This window comes from Onychostoma macrolepis, chromosome 25 (genome assembly GCF_012432095.1).
Source record: "Onychostoma macrolepis isolate SWU-2019 chromosome 25, ASM1243209v1, whole genome shotgun sequence".
In the NCBI taxonomy this organism is placed as follows: Eukaryota; Metazoa; Chordata; class Actinopteri; order Cypriniformes; family Cyprinidae; genus Onychostoma; species Onychostoma macrolepis.
The window spans coordinates 1,936,469-1,951,681 of NC_081179.1; the positions used below are offsets into that span (position 1 = coordinate 1,936,469).

The 15,213-nt window shown below is 32.7% G+C and overlaps 1 protein-coding gene across 3 annotated transcripts in view; it reads right to left on the reverse strand.

Moving 5' to 3' along the window:
- Positions 1-15,213, reverse strand: part of myo9ab (myosin IXAb) — a 116,257-nt gene that overhangs the window by 35,556 nt on the left and 65,488 nt on the right. For all 3 annotated transcript variants that reach the window (XM_058766327.1, XM_058766326.1, XM_058766328.1), the window contains 7 exons: positions 13,763-13,860; positions 13,400-13,526; positions 11,866-11,955; positions 5,525-5,641; positions 4,223-4,357; positions 2,776-2,897; positions 1,546-1,687 (listed from right to left, as the gene is read on the reverse strand). In XM_058766327.1, coding sequence (XP_058622310.1) covers positions 1,546-1,687; positions 2,776-2,897; positions 4,223-4,357; positions 5,525-5,641; positions 11,866-11,955; positions 13,400-13,526; positions 13,763-13,860 — 831 coding nt within the window. The remainder of the gene's footprint in view (positions 1-1,545; positions 1,688-2,775; positions 2,898-4,222; positions 4,358-5,524; positions 5,642-11,865; positions 11,956-13,399; positions 13,527-13,762; positions 13,861-15,213) is intronic.

The following is a 15,213-nucleotide window of genomic DNA, read 5'->3' on the forward strand; positions in this document are numbered from 1 at the left end:
ACTAAAATAACCAGGGTTATTACAGTTAAAACAAAGAAAATCTTTTTATTACTTGAAATATAATAAATATAAATAAATAATTATATAAAAAAATAAAATCAGTTAGTTGCAAAGGCGGATTTCTCATTTTCAACTAGTTTATATACTAAAATATCTATCTATCTGAATTAAAATGACATGTATGAATATGCATGCATGTGTATATATATATATATATATATATATATATATATGTGTGTGTGTGTGTGTGTGTGTATGTATATATGTATATATATATATATATATATATATATATATATATACACACACACACTACGGGCCGTTGAATGCATGAATCTGATTGGCTGAGGAACGTTCTGAGGTGTGCAATTATTTTCAGGGAACCGCACGGCGAATGTAGTTCCAGGCAGCTCTTGACCGCATTACATGACCATATCACTTCTCCAAATGATTTCTGTTATTTCAAAGGTCTTACAACAGCAAAATAACCAAAACCCACAACGACACTGGCCAAACAAATACATATAGTAAACAATAGGATAAAAACTACAGATCATGTCCATGTTTTTGCCACATAATTACGCTTTATTATGTACGGAAAGCACACACTCTCTCTCCCTCACAGACCGCACACACATAACAGTTACAGTTTGCACACACACTAACATACATCGTGCTAATGTTGTTAGCGCTACACAACTTAAAAACTACATGACTTCTCACAAGCGAGGGAACAACAACGGCGCTGTTCATGAACAAAATGAACTTAAAGTTTCACTATAACTAGAGACATTGCTGCCGAACACTACTGAGAGACGCACAGAGGTAATGTCTCTCTCTCTCATAACTTAGTTATTAACGTTATTAATCTGTTATCAACGGCTCAAGCCTCCGTTACTAGGTAGCGATTTAAGTAGAAAAACCGGACGAATGCCTTGAAATATATCATCTGATCGATGTCTTGAGGTATATACATACATACATACATATATATACACTTATATACACATACATATATATATATATATATTTTTAAAGATAGATAGATAGATAAATAAGAAAATATAAAAAAGGATTAAAAAAATGACAAAAACATCAAAATTACTAAAAATGTCAAATTAAAATGAAAAGGGAAAATATAAAAATAATAATAATAGTATATGAATGGTACTAAAATAGCACGGATTCAAGCGGATTGAGAATGAAGGGCAGTAATGTGAGCTGATGGTGATGTGAAGCAGCTGTTCTCATGATGGACACTGATACCGTCACATCTGCTCCAAACACTGCTCGAATAAACACGCAGACCACAACAGCTTTACGTGTGTGTGTGTGTGTGTGTGTGTGTGTGTGTAGATTTAACCCTCTCTGCCAAACATGTGCTCCAGATACACCCGATCCAACCAATCAGATTAAAGCACAGAATTAGGTCACTGTGTGTGTGTGTGTGTGTAACATATGCAAATGCTCAATTAATCACACACACACACACACACACACTTCAGCACTCTGAAGCAGAAGAGCTGGGGTCTGTGAGTCTCTCACCTTGACGCTGTATTTGACCTTGCCAGCGTAGTGTCGGATGATGAACGCTGGCTCCATGACGGCAGGGAACTCGATGTAGCCGTTTCCCTCGTGCTGCCGCTTAAACTTATCCAGAAGAGTCTGATTAGACGCCTGCGGAAAACTGCAAGACATTCGCACCTGATCAAATCACTGTTTTATGACAGAAATGTTACTAAACAGTTAAAACAATAATGCATCTATTAACACTCTATTGCTCATTATGAAAAAAAATTCTTGTATAAATTTAACTTCTTTACTAAAATCAAAAACTAATTTTGAAAATGAATATTTGCTGTTTATTAATAATCTTTTCAGGCTTTTATCCTTTCAATCAGGTATAGTTAACTGAAACAAACTAAAAACATTAAAAAAAAAAAAAAAAAAAATTGTTACTTGAAATAAAATAAACATGAACTGAAATAAAATATATAATAAATTGAAATTTAGTTCAGCTAGTTGCCAATGCAACTTTTCCTTTATTTAAACCTGAACTACTAAAATTGAAATAAAAGTGTGTATATTACAAATAAATATCATATATTAGTTTTCAAATTTTGATTAGTAAATATACTAATTGTAAATGTACAAATATACAAATGACTGCAATATTTGATTAGTAAAGTAGTTCATTTTCATACAAGAAATGTCAATGTTATATTTTCATAATATGAGCATAAAGTAAAAACTAATAAATAAAAAACATTTTACATTTTTACATATTAAATATCAAAATTTTTCAAGAAATAAAAAACTATAAAATGAGAAACAAATAAAAATAAATAAATACACAAGAAAATGACAAACTTAAAATATTTAAAAATAAAAGTGAATTTAAAATAAAAAAATAAAAAGTGTGTGTGTATATGTATATATCAAAATATCAAAAACTACTACAACAAATTACTACAACTAAAATGAACATGGAAAATATGTATAAAAAACCTAATTCAAAATAATAATCTTAATTACACAAAAATAAATCAGATTTTAATATTTGTGGTGACTTATCCAGTTTTCTGATGTTAGAACAATATAACAAACAACAAAGATAATGATATTAAAAAATTAAATAAACATTAGTGTGAATAAATCCAATGGAATCGGCTTCTAGCTTAATATTTACTAAACATTTCTGTGAAATCCAAAACGAGAACACTTTAATAATGGAAAACACAAAGACATGTGACTGGCAGCAGACTGAGGACTCACTTGCACTCCTCGTCCAGCAGGTGGAGCAGCGCGGTGGGTTTCTTGCTGATGAGGTTGATGCAGGCCGTGTTGTCGATGTAGTCGATCATGTGCCAGCTGATGCCCTCCGAGCGATACTCCTCCTGACAGACCAAACACACACCACAAACTGTAACAAACCTTCTGTATTACTGCAGCTCGAAGTGTTTCAAAGGTCTGAATATGAAAACAATATTAAATATAATTATGATTTTATTTAATCCTGTATAATATACACTAAAAACAACATTATTAACCTCCAATTTTAGGTCTTTTAATATTTTTTATTATTATTTCTGCAGCAGTTAGAATAGTTTCATACTAACAACAACAACAATAATAGTTATTATTATTGATATTATTATTTTAATAGTGCCTTCCAAACATAAATTGTAACTAAGTGCTTCAGAAAATAAATACAATTAAAAACTACAATAATAATCATAATCATCATAAGAATAATGCATATAAGTTTACTAAAATTCAAAAATTTTTGAAAACTGATGCTTGATATTTATTAATAATATTATTTATATACATAATTTATATAATTTTAATAATATAGTATTTCTTTATAGTTTCTATATAGTTTATGATCACATTATGAAAATGTAAAAGAAAAAAATTCTTGTATAAAATGAAATTCACTAAAATCAAAAACAATTTTTGAAAATGAATATTTGATATGTATTTATAATAACCTTTTCAGGCTTTAATACTTTCAATCAGGGTTATTATAGTTAACGGAAACTAAAACTAAAACCATAAAAAAGTTTCAACGTTCAAAGTTACTTGAAATAAAAAAATTTTTTTAAATAAATAAACTGAAATAAAGTACATAATAAATTTAAACTATTTCAGCTAGTTGCCAACGCAACGTTTCCGTTAATTTTAACCTTTAAATAGCTATATAGTTTTTTATGCTTATATTTTGAAAGTGTAAAAGATCTTTCAATTTTGTTGTATAAAACATACATATAAAACTTATTTACTAAAATAAAAAAAATAAAAAAAATACAATTAAATTAATATTTTATATTTATTTTATTATTTATTTAACTAAATGAAAAGAAGTGTTACCTTGGCAACTAGCTGAAATAAATTAAGTTTACTTTTTAATATTTTATATTGTTCAGTTATCATTTATTTTATTTAAATTAACAAAATGATTTTAATGGTTTTAGTTTTAATCAGTTGTAATGAACTATAATAACCCTGGAGTAGTTCACAGAAAAACATCACATTTTTTCCTTGCATTATCCCTTTAAATAAGCACAATATTCATATTAAACACACATAAAAGATCAAGATGTAAACACACTTGAGATTGGTCTATATTCTAAGACTCCAGTGTCGAATCAGTAATGAAATGTGATCATGTGATGAGTAAACGACGGCTCTCATGTGGTCAGATCCAGAGATCTGTTACCTGCTCCAGCTTGAAGACGTGTTGGTTGAAGTAATGCTGCAGCGTCTCGTTGGCGAAGTTTATGCAGAACTGCTCGAAGCTGTTGTTCTCGTAGTCCTCGAAGCCGAAGATGTCCAGCACGCCGATGGATAGGATCTGAAACGCACACACACACACACACACACACACACACACCTCACATCAGGTCAATGTGAAACTGAGCGCTGGTGCATGACCGTCAGAGCTGATCGCTGTATTGATCAGGGAGCTCAGAGACATTGATGAGCAATCAGTCACTGAACTAGATACAACCTACCAATAATGTGTGTACTAGGATTATTACTAGCTAATGTGCAAATGTGTGAACAAATATAATGCACACACCTTTCACACAGCATAATCTTAAAATGTGGGTTTTGTGTGTTTTTGTGAGTGTGTTCCGGTTTGTCTGAAAGTTTCCGAGTGTTTTTGTGCGAGTTTGTGAGATTGAGTGCGCTTGTGCAATTTTTTTGTGTGCGAGTGTGAGTTAGTGTGTTTTTGTGAGTGTGTGAGTGTTTGCGCGTTTTTGTGAGTTTGACTGAGTTTTTGTACGAGTATGTGCGAGTTTGAGTTTGTGTGTTTCTGTGCGAGTTTGTGTGAGTGAGTTTGTGTTTTTGTACAAGTATGTGCGAATTTAACAGTTTTTGTGATTCTATGTGTGTGTGTGAGTATTTGTGAGTGTTTTTGTGAGATTGAGGGAGTGTTTGTGAGTTTTCCTGAGTGTGTGTTTTTGTACGAGTATGTGCAAATTTGAGTTTGTGTGAGTTTTCGTGAGTTTGTGTGTGTTTGCGCGTTTTTGTGAGTTTGTGTGAGTTGTGTGTTTTTGTGCGAGTGAGTTTGTGCGAGTGAGTTTGTGCGAGTTTGTGTTTTTGTACAAGTATGTGCGAATTTATCAGTTTTTGTGAGTATGTGTGAGTGTGTTTTTGTGTGAGTTTGTGTGTTTTTGTGAGTTTGTGTGAGTGTGAGTTTTTGTGGGTTTGTGTTTTTGTACGAGTAAGTGCGAGTTTATCCGAGTTTTTGTGAGTATGTTTTTGTGAGTGTGTGTTTTTGCGAGTTTGTGTGTGTTTGAGTTTTTGTGTTTGTGTTTTTGAGTTTGTGTGAGTGTTTGTGATTTTTTGTGTTTGTGAGTTTGTGTGAGTGTTTGTGTAAATGCTTGTGAGTTAGTATGTTTATTGTGTGAGTATGCACAAGTTTCTGTGAGTGTTTGTGTGTTTTTGTGTGTATTTGTTTGTGTGTGTGTTTGTTTGTGTGAGTGCTTGCTTGTTTGTGTGTGTGTGTTTATACCTTGTCTGAATCCTCCAAGTCTTTGTTGTAGAGCAGTGCGTGGTTTGTGCGGAAGACGATCCAGTCAAACAGAGCACCGTACAGAGATTTGGCCATCGAGTCCCTCACCGTCCCAGCCTGTGCAAACACACACCTGTAAATCACCGCCATCACACGCGTGTGTGTCACATGCTCATCACACAAACACACACACTCACTCACAGCCAGTCAATGTGACTAAATCAGGAAATACATGAACACAAACTAGATTTTTACATTTTGTGAGGAGAATGTGAGTGACGTTTGCATGAAGTCACCAGCATCTACAAGCATGAACAACAGAAGACAGACCCAACGTTCAATGAGAAATCACATCAAATAAAATCAATACAAGCAGTGGACGTGTTTGCTGCTTCACAGACTGAAAGCGTTGTGTGAAACTCAGATATCGGAGTGAGATTATTTAAGGGAAACTGTGGTCTCACACACAGAAACGTCCCTGAATTTCCACTAACAAGTCACTTCCTGTATCACACAAACCTGTAGCACACCTTCACAGGAGTAATTAAAAACCTGTGTGTGTGTGTGTGTGTGTGTGTGTATACTGAAAGAACAATGGATACAGAAACAATTTTCACTCAGAAGCTGCTAGCAAATTCCACAAAAAAAGAAATGGCAAGTAACATTTAATTATACATCAAGTGCCAGATTTACTAAAAAGGGCAAATTAGCGTTAGAGCGCAATTCCATAAAAGCGCTGATGGGAGGGGAAATTCTGCAGGTTATTTACTAACAATGCGCACATTAAAGAACACAGACACAGCCAGATAATTTCCATAATGATCAGCTCAATCTATCAAGAGCAGCCCAAATTACCACCTGCTTAAGACATGCTTTTTGGGGGTGTTAAATAATGGCGCAAATGCCAGTAATTTGACGAGCGCAAACATTAGTAAATCACGTTGTGTGACTCATTTTAATACTCTACTCCCATACATTTTGCGTCTGAAAGGGAAACTCCTACAAATGCATATTTAAAACTTAAATTAACCTGTATATTAGTTAAAATACATAAGATATATGTAAGAAACTACTATATAAATACATAATAAAAGCCTGCATGTATACGTGTGTATATAAAACTATTACAGCATAATCAAAAATATATGCATTTTAATTTATATATTCATCACCCATAAAATTTAAAATTCTGTGCATATATGTATATAATTAATACACACTTTTTATTGTATGCAAACATTTTATTTATTTTATCTTCTTTTATTTAATATACAGATTTATACAGGATTTTAACTGTTTATATAATCTGTCTATATAGTATATATAGCCACAATTAACACACTACATGTAAAACTAAAAAAAAAAAAAAATTCTTATTTACATTTTAAAAGGTTTAGTAATTATTTCTTCAAGTATTATTTATTCCAGAATAATCCTCAACGATCTTATGCATGTTTTAGGTTTTAATGTGGTTTGAGACTCTCTCTCTCTCTTTGTCTCTCTCTCTCTGAGCTGATTTAAAGTTTGAGCAGCACACAGATCTCCTTCAGCATGTGTAAAGCCCATAAAGCTGCAGCCACTGCCAAGAACGCCACTTACTGAACCCATGCGAGCTAAAACATATAAAACACTCCCCACTTAACACCCATCAAACTGCTCTGACGTCCAGCCGTGTGAGAAAGCAGACGTGCGTCGCCGGGCCTGATGGGCAGAGTGAAGCTGATTGGCTACTGAGAGACTCAAGGACGTTCAGGCCAAACGTTGATGGATTTAAACGCGGACTATATTCATAATAAACACAAGCTCATGTTCAGTTCTGCAGAAGACGCTCCTGCATTATTGATTCAGCTTTTATTTTTAGATCAATTCTGGAGGAGGGAAGAAACATTATATAAAACACCCCCCTGCGTGATTCATTATTCACAACACTTCAACATTTAAAGGTTGAGAGTCATTCTGATCACGTACTCAGAAACGGTGGAGGAGAATTTAAGTATCATTCATCGTTAAGATCATGGAAAAACCTGCATCTGTGTGTGTGTGTGTATGTATGTATATGTGTATGTATATGTGTGTTTCTGAACCACTGGGGTTTCGTCATACGCACATACACACACACACACACACTCTGTGGAGGAAACGTTTAGCATTTGACTTCAAGAGTGAAATTAGACCACAAGAGAAAGTGAGACAAGATGTTTCAAGACAATTTGAGTGTGATTGTGCACGTAAAGCATTAAGAGATTCATCCACAACACATGAAACATAATTAATAAACTAATGAGAGACTTTGTGATTCATACAGTGACACAAATCAAATGTTAAGGAAAATATTAATTAAATGTCTTTCATATTCTTTTTCTATTATGTGGATATTTTCCATGGGCCTGGAATTGAAAAAAAAAAAGATGATGATGCCGTCTAAAATAAAAGTAAAAATTAAACAAATTAAATAATTAATAACATAAATAAAATAAGTAAACAAAATGAAACGTAAAATGAAGATAAATAAATAAATTAATTAATGTTAATAAATTCATTCATTAAAATAAATTAATAAATAAAATGCAAATTAGATTTGTCTATTTATATTTCCTGTAGTTCTATTAGTAGAGCATGGCACTGTCTAAAATGAAATGTAAACATGAATATAAATAAATAAATAAATTAATTAATAAGTTAATAAATTCATTCATTCATTCAAATAAATTAATAAATAAACTACAAATAAATAAAATACATTTGACTATTTAAGGTAAAAATTAAAGGTAAAAATTAATATAAATAAATAAACAAATTAATTAATTAAAATAAATAAAATTAAAAATAAAATACAAATAAATAAATTTGTCTATTTAGATTTCCCGTAGGTCTATTGGTAGAGCATGGCACTGTCTAAAACAAAAGGTAAAAATGAATATAACTTAATTAACAAAATAAATAAAAAATTTAAAATAAATAAGTAAATCTGTTTATTTATATTTCCTGTAGTTCTATTGGTAGAGCATGGCGTTATCTAAAACTAAAAGTAGAAATTAATATTAATTAATTAATTGATCAATTAGATAAAATAAATAAGTAAATAAAATACAAATAAATAAATAAATAAATGTGTCTATTTATATTTCCTGTATTTCTATTGGTAGAGCATGGCACTGTCTAAAACATAAGGTAAAAATGAATATAACAAATTAATTAATTAATTAAAATAAAGAAACAAATAAACAAATGTGTATATGTTAAACTCTTCTCAGATCTACAATATAAGGTTCTGAGATGTTATTTGATGTTTCCTGTAGCTCTATTGATAGATCGTGACACTAGTTACATCAAGGTCACGCTTCGATTCTCAAAACACTTACAGATCAAATGCACTTTAACGATTTACACACAAGAGCATGGTAATGCATGTGTGTACAAGTACATGTAAAGATCTGAAGAAGACCTCAGCCGGGTCTGGATGGGGTCAGCCAAAAACAAAACCAGTGGAAAATGAGTTTGTAGTGTGGGTGGAAGGAGATAATGATGAAAATGAAGGAGGATTCAAGAGTAAGCAGCTCACAGGAAAAACCCTTAAAAACCTGACACTTCAGACCACAAACCTCTCAAAAACCGCCAAGACATCAAACAAACCTCAAGATCTCACACAACAGCTTCATGAAAGATCTCGCAGAAGCTCTGAAGGAGTGTTTGAGGCAAGGCCATTTCTAGCCATTTTGAAGCCCTAGGCGAAACCCCTCCCCCAATACAACTCCCACACCCAAACAAGATAATTACAATTACAAACAAAATAACATAAAACTGATTAAGTAAACACTCAAATCTTAAATAACAACATTGATGCATTTACAGATTATATATACACACAGTGGTGTGAAAAAGTGTTGGCCCCCTTCCTGATTTTTATTTTTTGCATATTTGTCACACTTAGATTCAGATCAAGCAAATTTTAATATTACACAAAGATAATGCAAGTAAATAAAAAAAGCAGTTTTTAAATGATGATTTCATTTATTAAGGGAAAAAAGCTGTCCAAACCTACCTGGGCCTGCGTGAAAAATTAATTGCCCCCTCCTATTAAATCATGAAAGAACTGTGATTAACCATATTATTTTAGAAAGCTGAGTTAAATTTCACTAATAGAAACAAAATAGTTTACATGTATCAGTTTGGAAAGGGTTATAAAGCCATTTCTAAGGCTTTGGGACTCCAGCGTACCATGGTCAGAGCCATTATCCACAAATGGAGAAAACTTGGAACAGTGGTGAACCTTCCCAGGAGTGACCGGCCTACCAAAATTACTCCAAGAGCACAAAGACTCATCCAGGAGGTCATAAAAGAACCCAGAACAACATCTAAAGAACTGCAGGCCTCACTTGCCTCAATTAAGGTCACTGTTCATGATTCAACAATAAGAAAGAGACTGGGCAAAAACAGCATCCATGGGAGAGTTCCAAGGCAAAAGCCACTGCTGACCAAAAAGAACACAAAGGCTCGTCTCACATTTGCCAAAAAATATCTTGATTATCCCCAAGACTTTTGGGCAAATATTCTGTGGACTGATGAGACAAAAGTTGGACTTTTTGGAAGGTGTGTGTCCCGTTACATCTGGCATAAAACCAACACATAAACATAAAAACAACACATAAAACCAGGCTGCTTTGCAACTTCAGAACCTGGATGACTTGCCATAATTGATGGAACCATGAATTCTGCTCTCTATCAGAAAATCCTGAAGGAGAATGTCCGGCCATCAGTTTGTGACCTCAAGCTCAAGCGCACTTGGGTTATGCAGCAGGACAATGATTCCAAACACAGCAGCAAGTCCACCTCTGAATGTCTCAAGAAAAACAAAATTAAGGTTTTGGAGCAGCCAAATCAAAGTCTGGACTTAAATCTGATTGAGATGCTGTGGCATGACCTTAAACAGTCCATTCATGCTCGAAAACCCTCCAATGTGGCTGAATTAAAACAATTCTGCAAAGAAGAGTGGGCCAGAATTCCTCCACAGCGATGTGAAAGACTCATTGCCAGTTATCGCAAACGCTTGATTGCAGTTGTTGCTGCAAAGGGTGGCACAACCAGTTATTAGGTTTAGAGCGCAATTACTTTTTCACACAGGGCCATGTGGGTTTGGATTTTGTTTACCCTTCATAATAAAAAACTTCATTTAAAAACTGCATGTTGTGTTTACTTGTGCTATCTTTGATTAATATTTAAATTTGTTTGATGATCTGAAACATTAAAGTGTGACAAACATGCAAAAAAATAAAAAAATCAGGAAGGGGGCCAACACTTTTTCACACCACTGTAAATATATATATTTCTTTTTCAGACATTAGTTTCTTGTCACATTCAAATTTGCTGTATTTGTAAATTGACTGTTAAGATAAAACATTTTGCACAGTTTATTATCTGTGATACCATTATAGCCACAGAATGCCTGAAGAGCTCTATGTAGCAATCCCTAGTTGCTAAGAAATTGTCATCACACATAAATTAATTTTATTATATTTGGATTTGGATACATGTTTAGATATTATCAATGGCTACTTTTTGATTTTATCTGTTTTTTTGTTCAATTGTTTTGTTGTTGTTGTGTCAGTTATTGCATTATTATTTCAGTCAAACCTATAAAACCCTTTGTTACCCCAAACTACATAGGCCTATAAAAGCCTGATCAGTAGCTACTTATTCTTTTATTACTCATTGGCACGTGAACTTCCCCTTTAAATAACGTGACTCTCTGCCCTCTATATGTATGACGCTGCTCCCTTTAAGCGCTGTTGGAAGCGAATTAATTTTTTATTTTTTATTTTTTCTTGTGAATTAGCGAATTTTACTACACCAATATTTTTTAATTGGCTGTAAAAGCTTTATATGGGAATATTACATGACACACTGAACCTTTAACAATGCATTGGCGCAAAAACGCACACCTTTTAGACCAGTTTCACATGAAACATGATTTCTCGACTGCCACAAATACTGCCTAAACAAAATACTGATTTTGTGCACTTTTTATGTATCAATATTTTAAATTGGCCTTTGAACTTGCATGGCAAAAAAAGCCTTACCTTGCCAAAACACTGACAGAACCCATTGATCTAATGGCATTGTTGAGCGATCCAAATCCAAATCCAATGATGTTGGGGGATCCAGTGGGGGCGGCAATCATATTTCAGGGTGTCCGTACCACTCTTGATCACAACCCTGTTAAAATGTAGCGGCAGTACGTGCGCTCATTGGCGCCCCCTCCAGCTGGTGGCGCTCTAGGCGACCGCCTAGCTTGCCTATGCCTAGAAACGGTACTAGTTTGAGGTCTAGAATAACCGTCTCACCTCTGCCAGTTTGTACGGCACAATCAACCTCTCGCCCACCGTCACCGTCTTTCGCGTGGTCAGAGCCTCGAAAAGCATCTCCTCCTTCACCTGCACATCAGAAACACACACAAACCATGAGAAATAAACACATTTAGCATTAAACCACCTCATTTAGGACGCTTCTGTGGAGAGTTGTGCAGCTTCAGTGACTGTGTTTGGACAGAATGTGATTTTCAACATAAACACACTTTCCACTGCATGGGAAATTTCAAGACAAACCCACCGACAGACGGCAAGATACGTTAGTCCGCCTTAGCGTGCAAGTGTTTGCCCATAAAAGCCTCGAATGCATAGAAATGTCCAATGTCACATAAACTTGTGTGTTTTACTGCTGTTTGTCTGTGTTTGTGTGGTAGATTAACATTCAAAAAAACAAAAGTTATCAGAAACGACTAAAACATTGTAAAAAGAAAACACAAACGAGGAAACTAAAGTACAAAAAGCAGAAAAAGCTTCAGTCTTCAGGCCAAAGACTCGCTGCAGCCAGAGAAAATCAAAGCTTTCGCAGTCAAATTAAGCTAAGAGTAGTCAAGATTCTTAAAATAAAATAAAATAAAATAAAATAATAAAATTTAATTAATATTAGATGGAAAACGTATTAAAAAACTTCAAAGAAAAATAGAAATTGATACACTGATAAAGTACAATAAAAATGTTAAAACTATATAGAAATGTATGTTTAATGACAAATGACAAAACATGACAAAAACAACAAAATCTTTATCATAAATTAAAATGAAAATGGAAAATACAAAAAAAGAAAATGACAAAGTGATACAGCTGATAAAGCGGTAAAAAAAATGTAATAAAAAAACTATACACAACTACTTAAAAATCTCAAGTTACGAAATGTGACTAAAACACAAAAAATAAAATTTAATTAAAATGAAAAAGCACATAAAATTACTAAAAACATGCAAAGTTACTTTGAAATATTAATCAGTTCTATAATAATATTAATTTATAAAATAGTTCTAGTTGAGCTCAACCAGATGCTTTATTGAAGCAGGAGGAAAATATTTGTGTATCATAACGTCACACATTTCCATCATCAAATAATTATTCAGTCTTTAATGAGAGTCAAATGCCAGTGAAACCAATGAGATTTCACAGTGGGCGGAGCTACAAAACCAAATGAACAACAGAATCATTCATCACAAATAAAATAAAGCAAAATAAAATGAATTTAAATAAAATAAAAATTGATGTTAAATGTTAAAAATTATTAAAATAAGAAAAAAATATATTAAAAAAGAAAATAAATTAAATTAAAATATAAAATAAAATATAAAAAATTAATTAAAAAACAAAATGAAATAAATTTCATTAAATCAACTCAAAATATAAAATAAAATATACAAATAAAATGAAATAAAATCAATTAAATTTAGCTCGATTCATCACTACATGTAAGTAGCAGTAATGAGGTGGGGTGCAAATGTGCGCAAAAGACTTGCACAGGTTTTGTGGTTTGCGCTCTGTATTGTCTCACCTCCAGCAGTTCAGAGACGATAGGAAGCACCTCTGGGTTGCAGATATCGATGGAGTCGTCTCTGTACGTCTTCTTCTTGTAACGGATATTTCCCAGGAGAAGAATCGCAGACAGTAAAGAAAAGATTCTGCGGAGAACAAAACATGAGTCAAATCTCACAACAAAGAAAACATTAAAAGAAAACAAAGTGAACATGTCAGAAAAATACATCATCACAACCCCGCCCTCTAATGCCACGTCAGCCAATCAGACGTCAGAACACCTGAACACATGAAGCGATGTGTCCTGTGTCTTCTCAGAGCAGTTTAAGTGAGCGCTGTGGTTTTATCGTGAGTTCTGTGGGGTTTTCAGGCTGTAACTCACTGTTTTCTGGTGGTCGGCAGGAATCCCACCATCTCCATGGCCAGCTGGAGTCGCTCAAAGTCATGCTTCAGATCTTCACCTTCCACCATGAAACAGTCCTGAGCCAAACACAACCAAGCGTTAATGAAGGCACAAAACACCCTCAAATCGCTCATATTTAACCTTTACTTGGTGTTCAATCAGAAGAAACTCATACAGAATGACACGAGTGCGACATTTTTGTTACTTCAAATAAAACGAACCTTATCTGAAATAAAATATTTATAAAAGTACATTAAAATGGTCAAAATTTATCAAGAGTATTATTTATTGTATTATTTTATTTTATAATATTGTTTATGATTATTAATAAAATGATAATTATCATTAAATTACTATTATTATAATATATCACACAGGTTTGCAACTCTATAAGGGCGAGTAAACGATAACAGGATTTTTTTTGCATGAACTATTCCTGTAATAAAGTACAAGTAACAGGGTTATTAGAGTTAACTAAAACTAAAACCATAAAATATATTTTTTTAAACATTATTGCTATAAAAATAAAATTAATAATTATTTTATTAATTATCATCAATTATTAACATTGTTTATGAATATTATTGCAATGATAGTTCTTATTAAATATTTATATTATATTTAAAAAATAAAATAAAATAAATATATATATATATAACTATTTCAGATACTTACCAAAGCAATTTTCATTTAGTTTAACTTTAATTGAAATACAAATATATAAAAACTAAATAATTATTTAAAAAACTACAAATTTAAAAAAATAAAAATTACACATTTTAAAAAATATTACTAAACATGATATAAAAACACACTAAAACATTAAAGAAAATTATGCATTTAAAAATACAAATTCAAAATATTAATAACACTATACTAGTATCTCAGTCATACTGGTAGGTGAGCAGTTTAATATAATGTAGGTAACATAAGCATAAGGAAGTGCAGTAAATTAAACATGACTCATTGAAACACAAACACAAAGCCGCATCTCTTTGAGGACGGTCAGAAGCAGAAGTGAGCAGAGGAAGTGAGGCGGTGAGAGACACACCACTTCCTGTTGACCCTAATAACAGCCTGATTTTAGTGTTCGGATCACTGTAACGCTTATTCATCTCAAATAAAAGAAGAGCGATTCCTGACCAGTTTACAATATTGAAACGTTTCAGAATCAACCTGTGAATGTAAACCCAGTTTCTCAAACGGCTGATCACATTAAAACTCATTTCACCGGCTCGGAGAACAGAACGTCTCTAGATGGCACTGATGATTTATAAAACAATTAAAACAAGCAAAACTGTGCTGAGAGACAGCAAACAAGAACAAAAAAAGAACCAGTTAGGTTTCTCTGGATTCTAAAAGGCAAAAATGTAACAATCTTAAAATAATTTTAAATATTGAAGTATTACAAATTTAAAAGAAAATAGCAA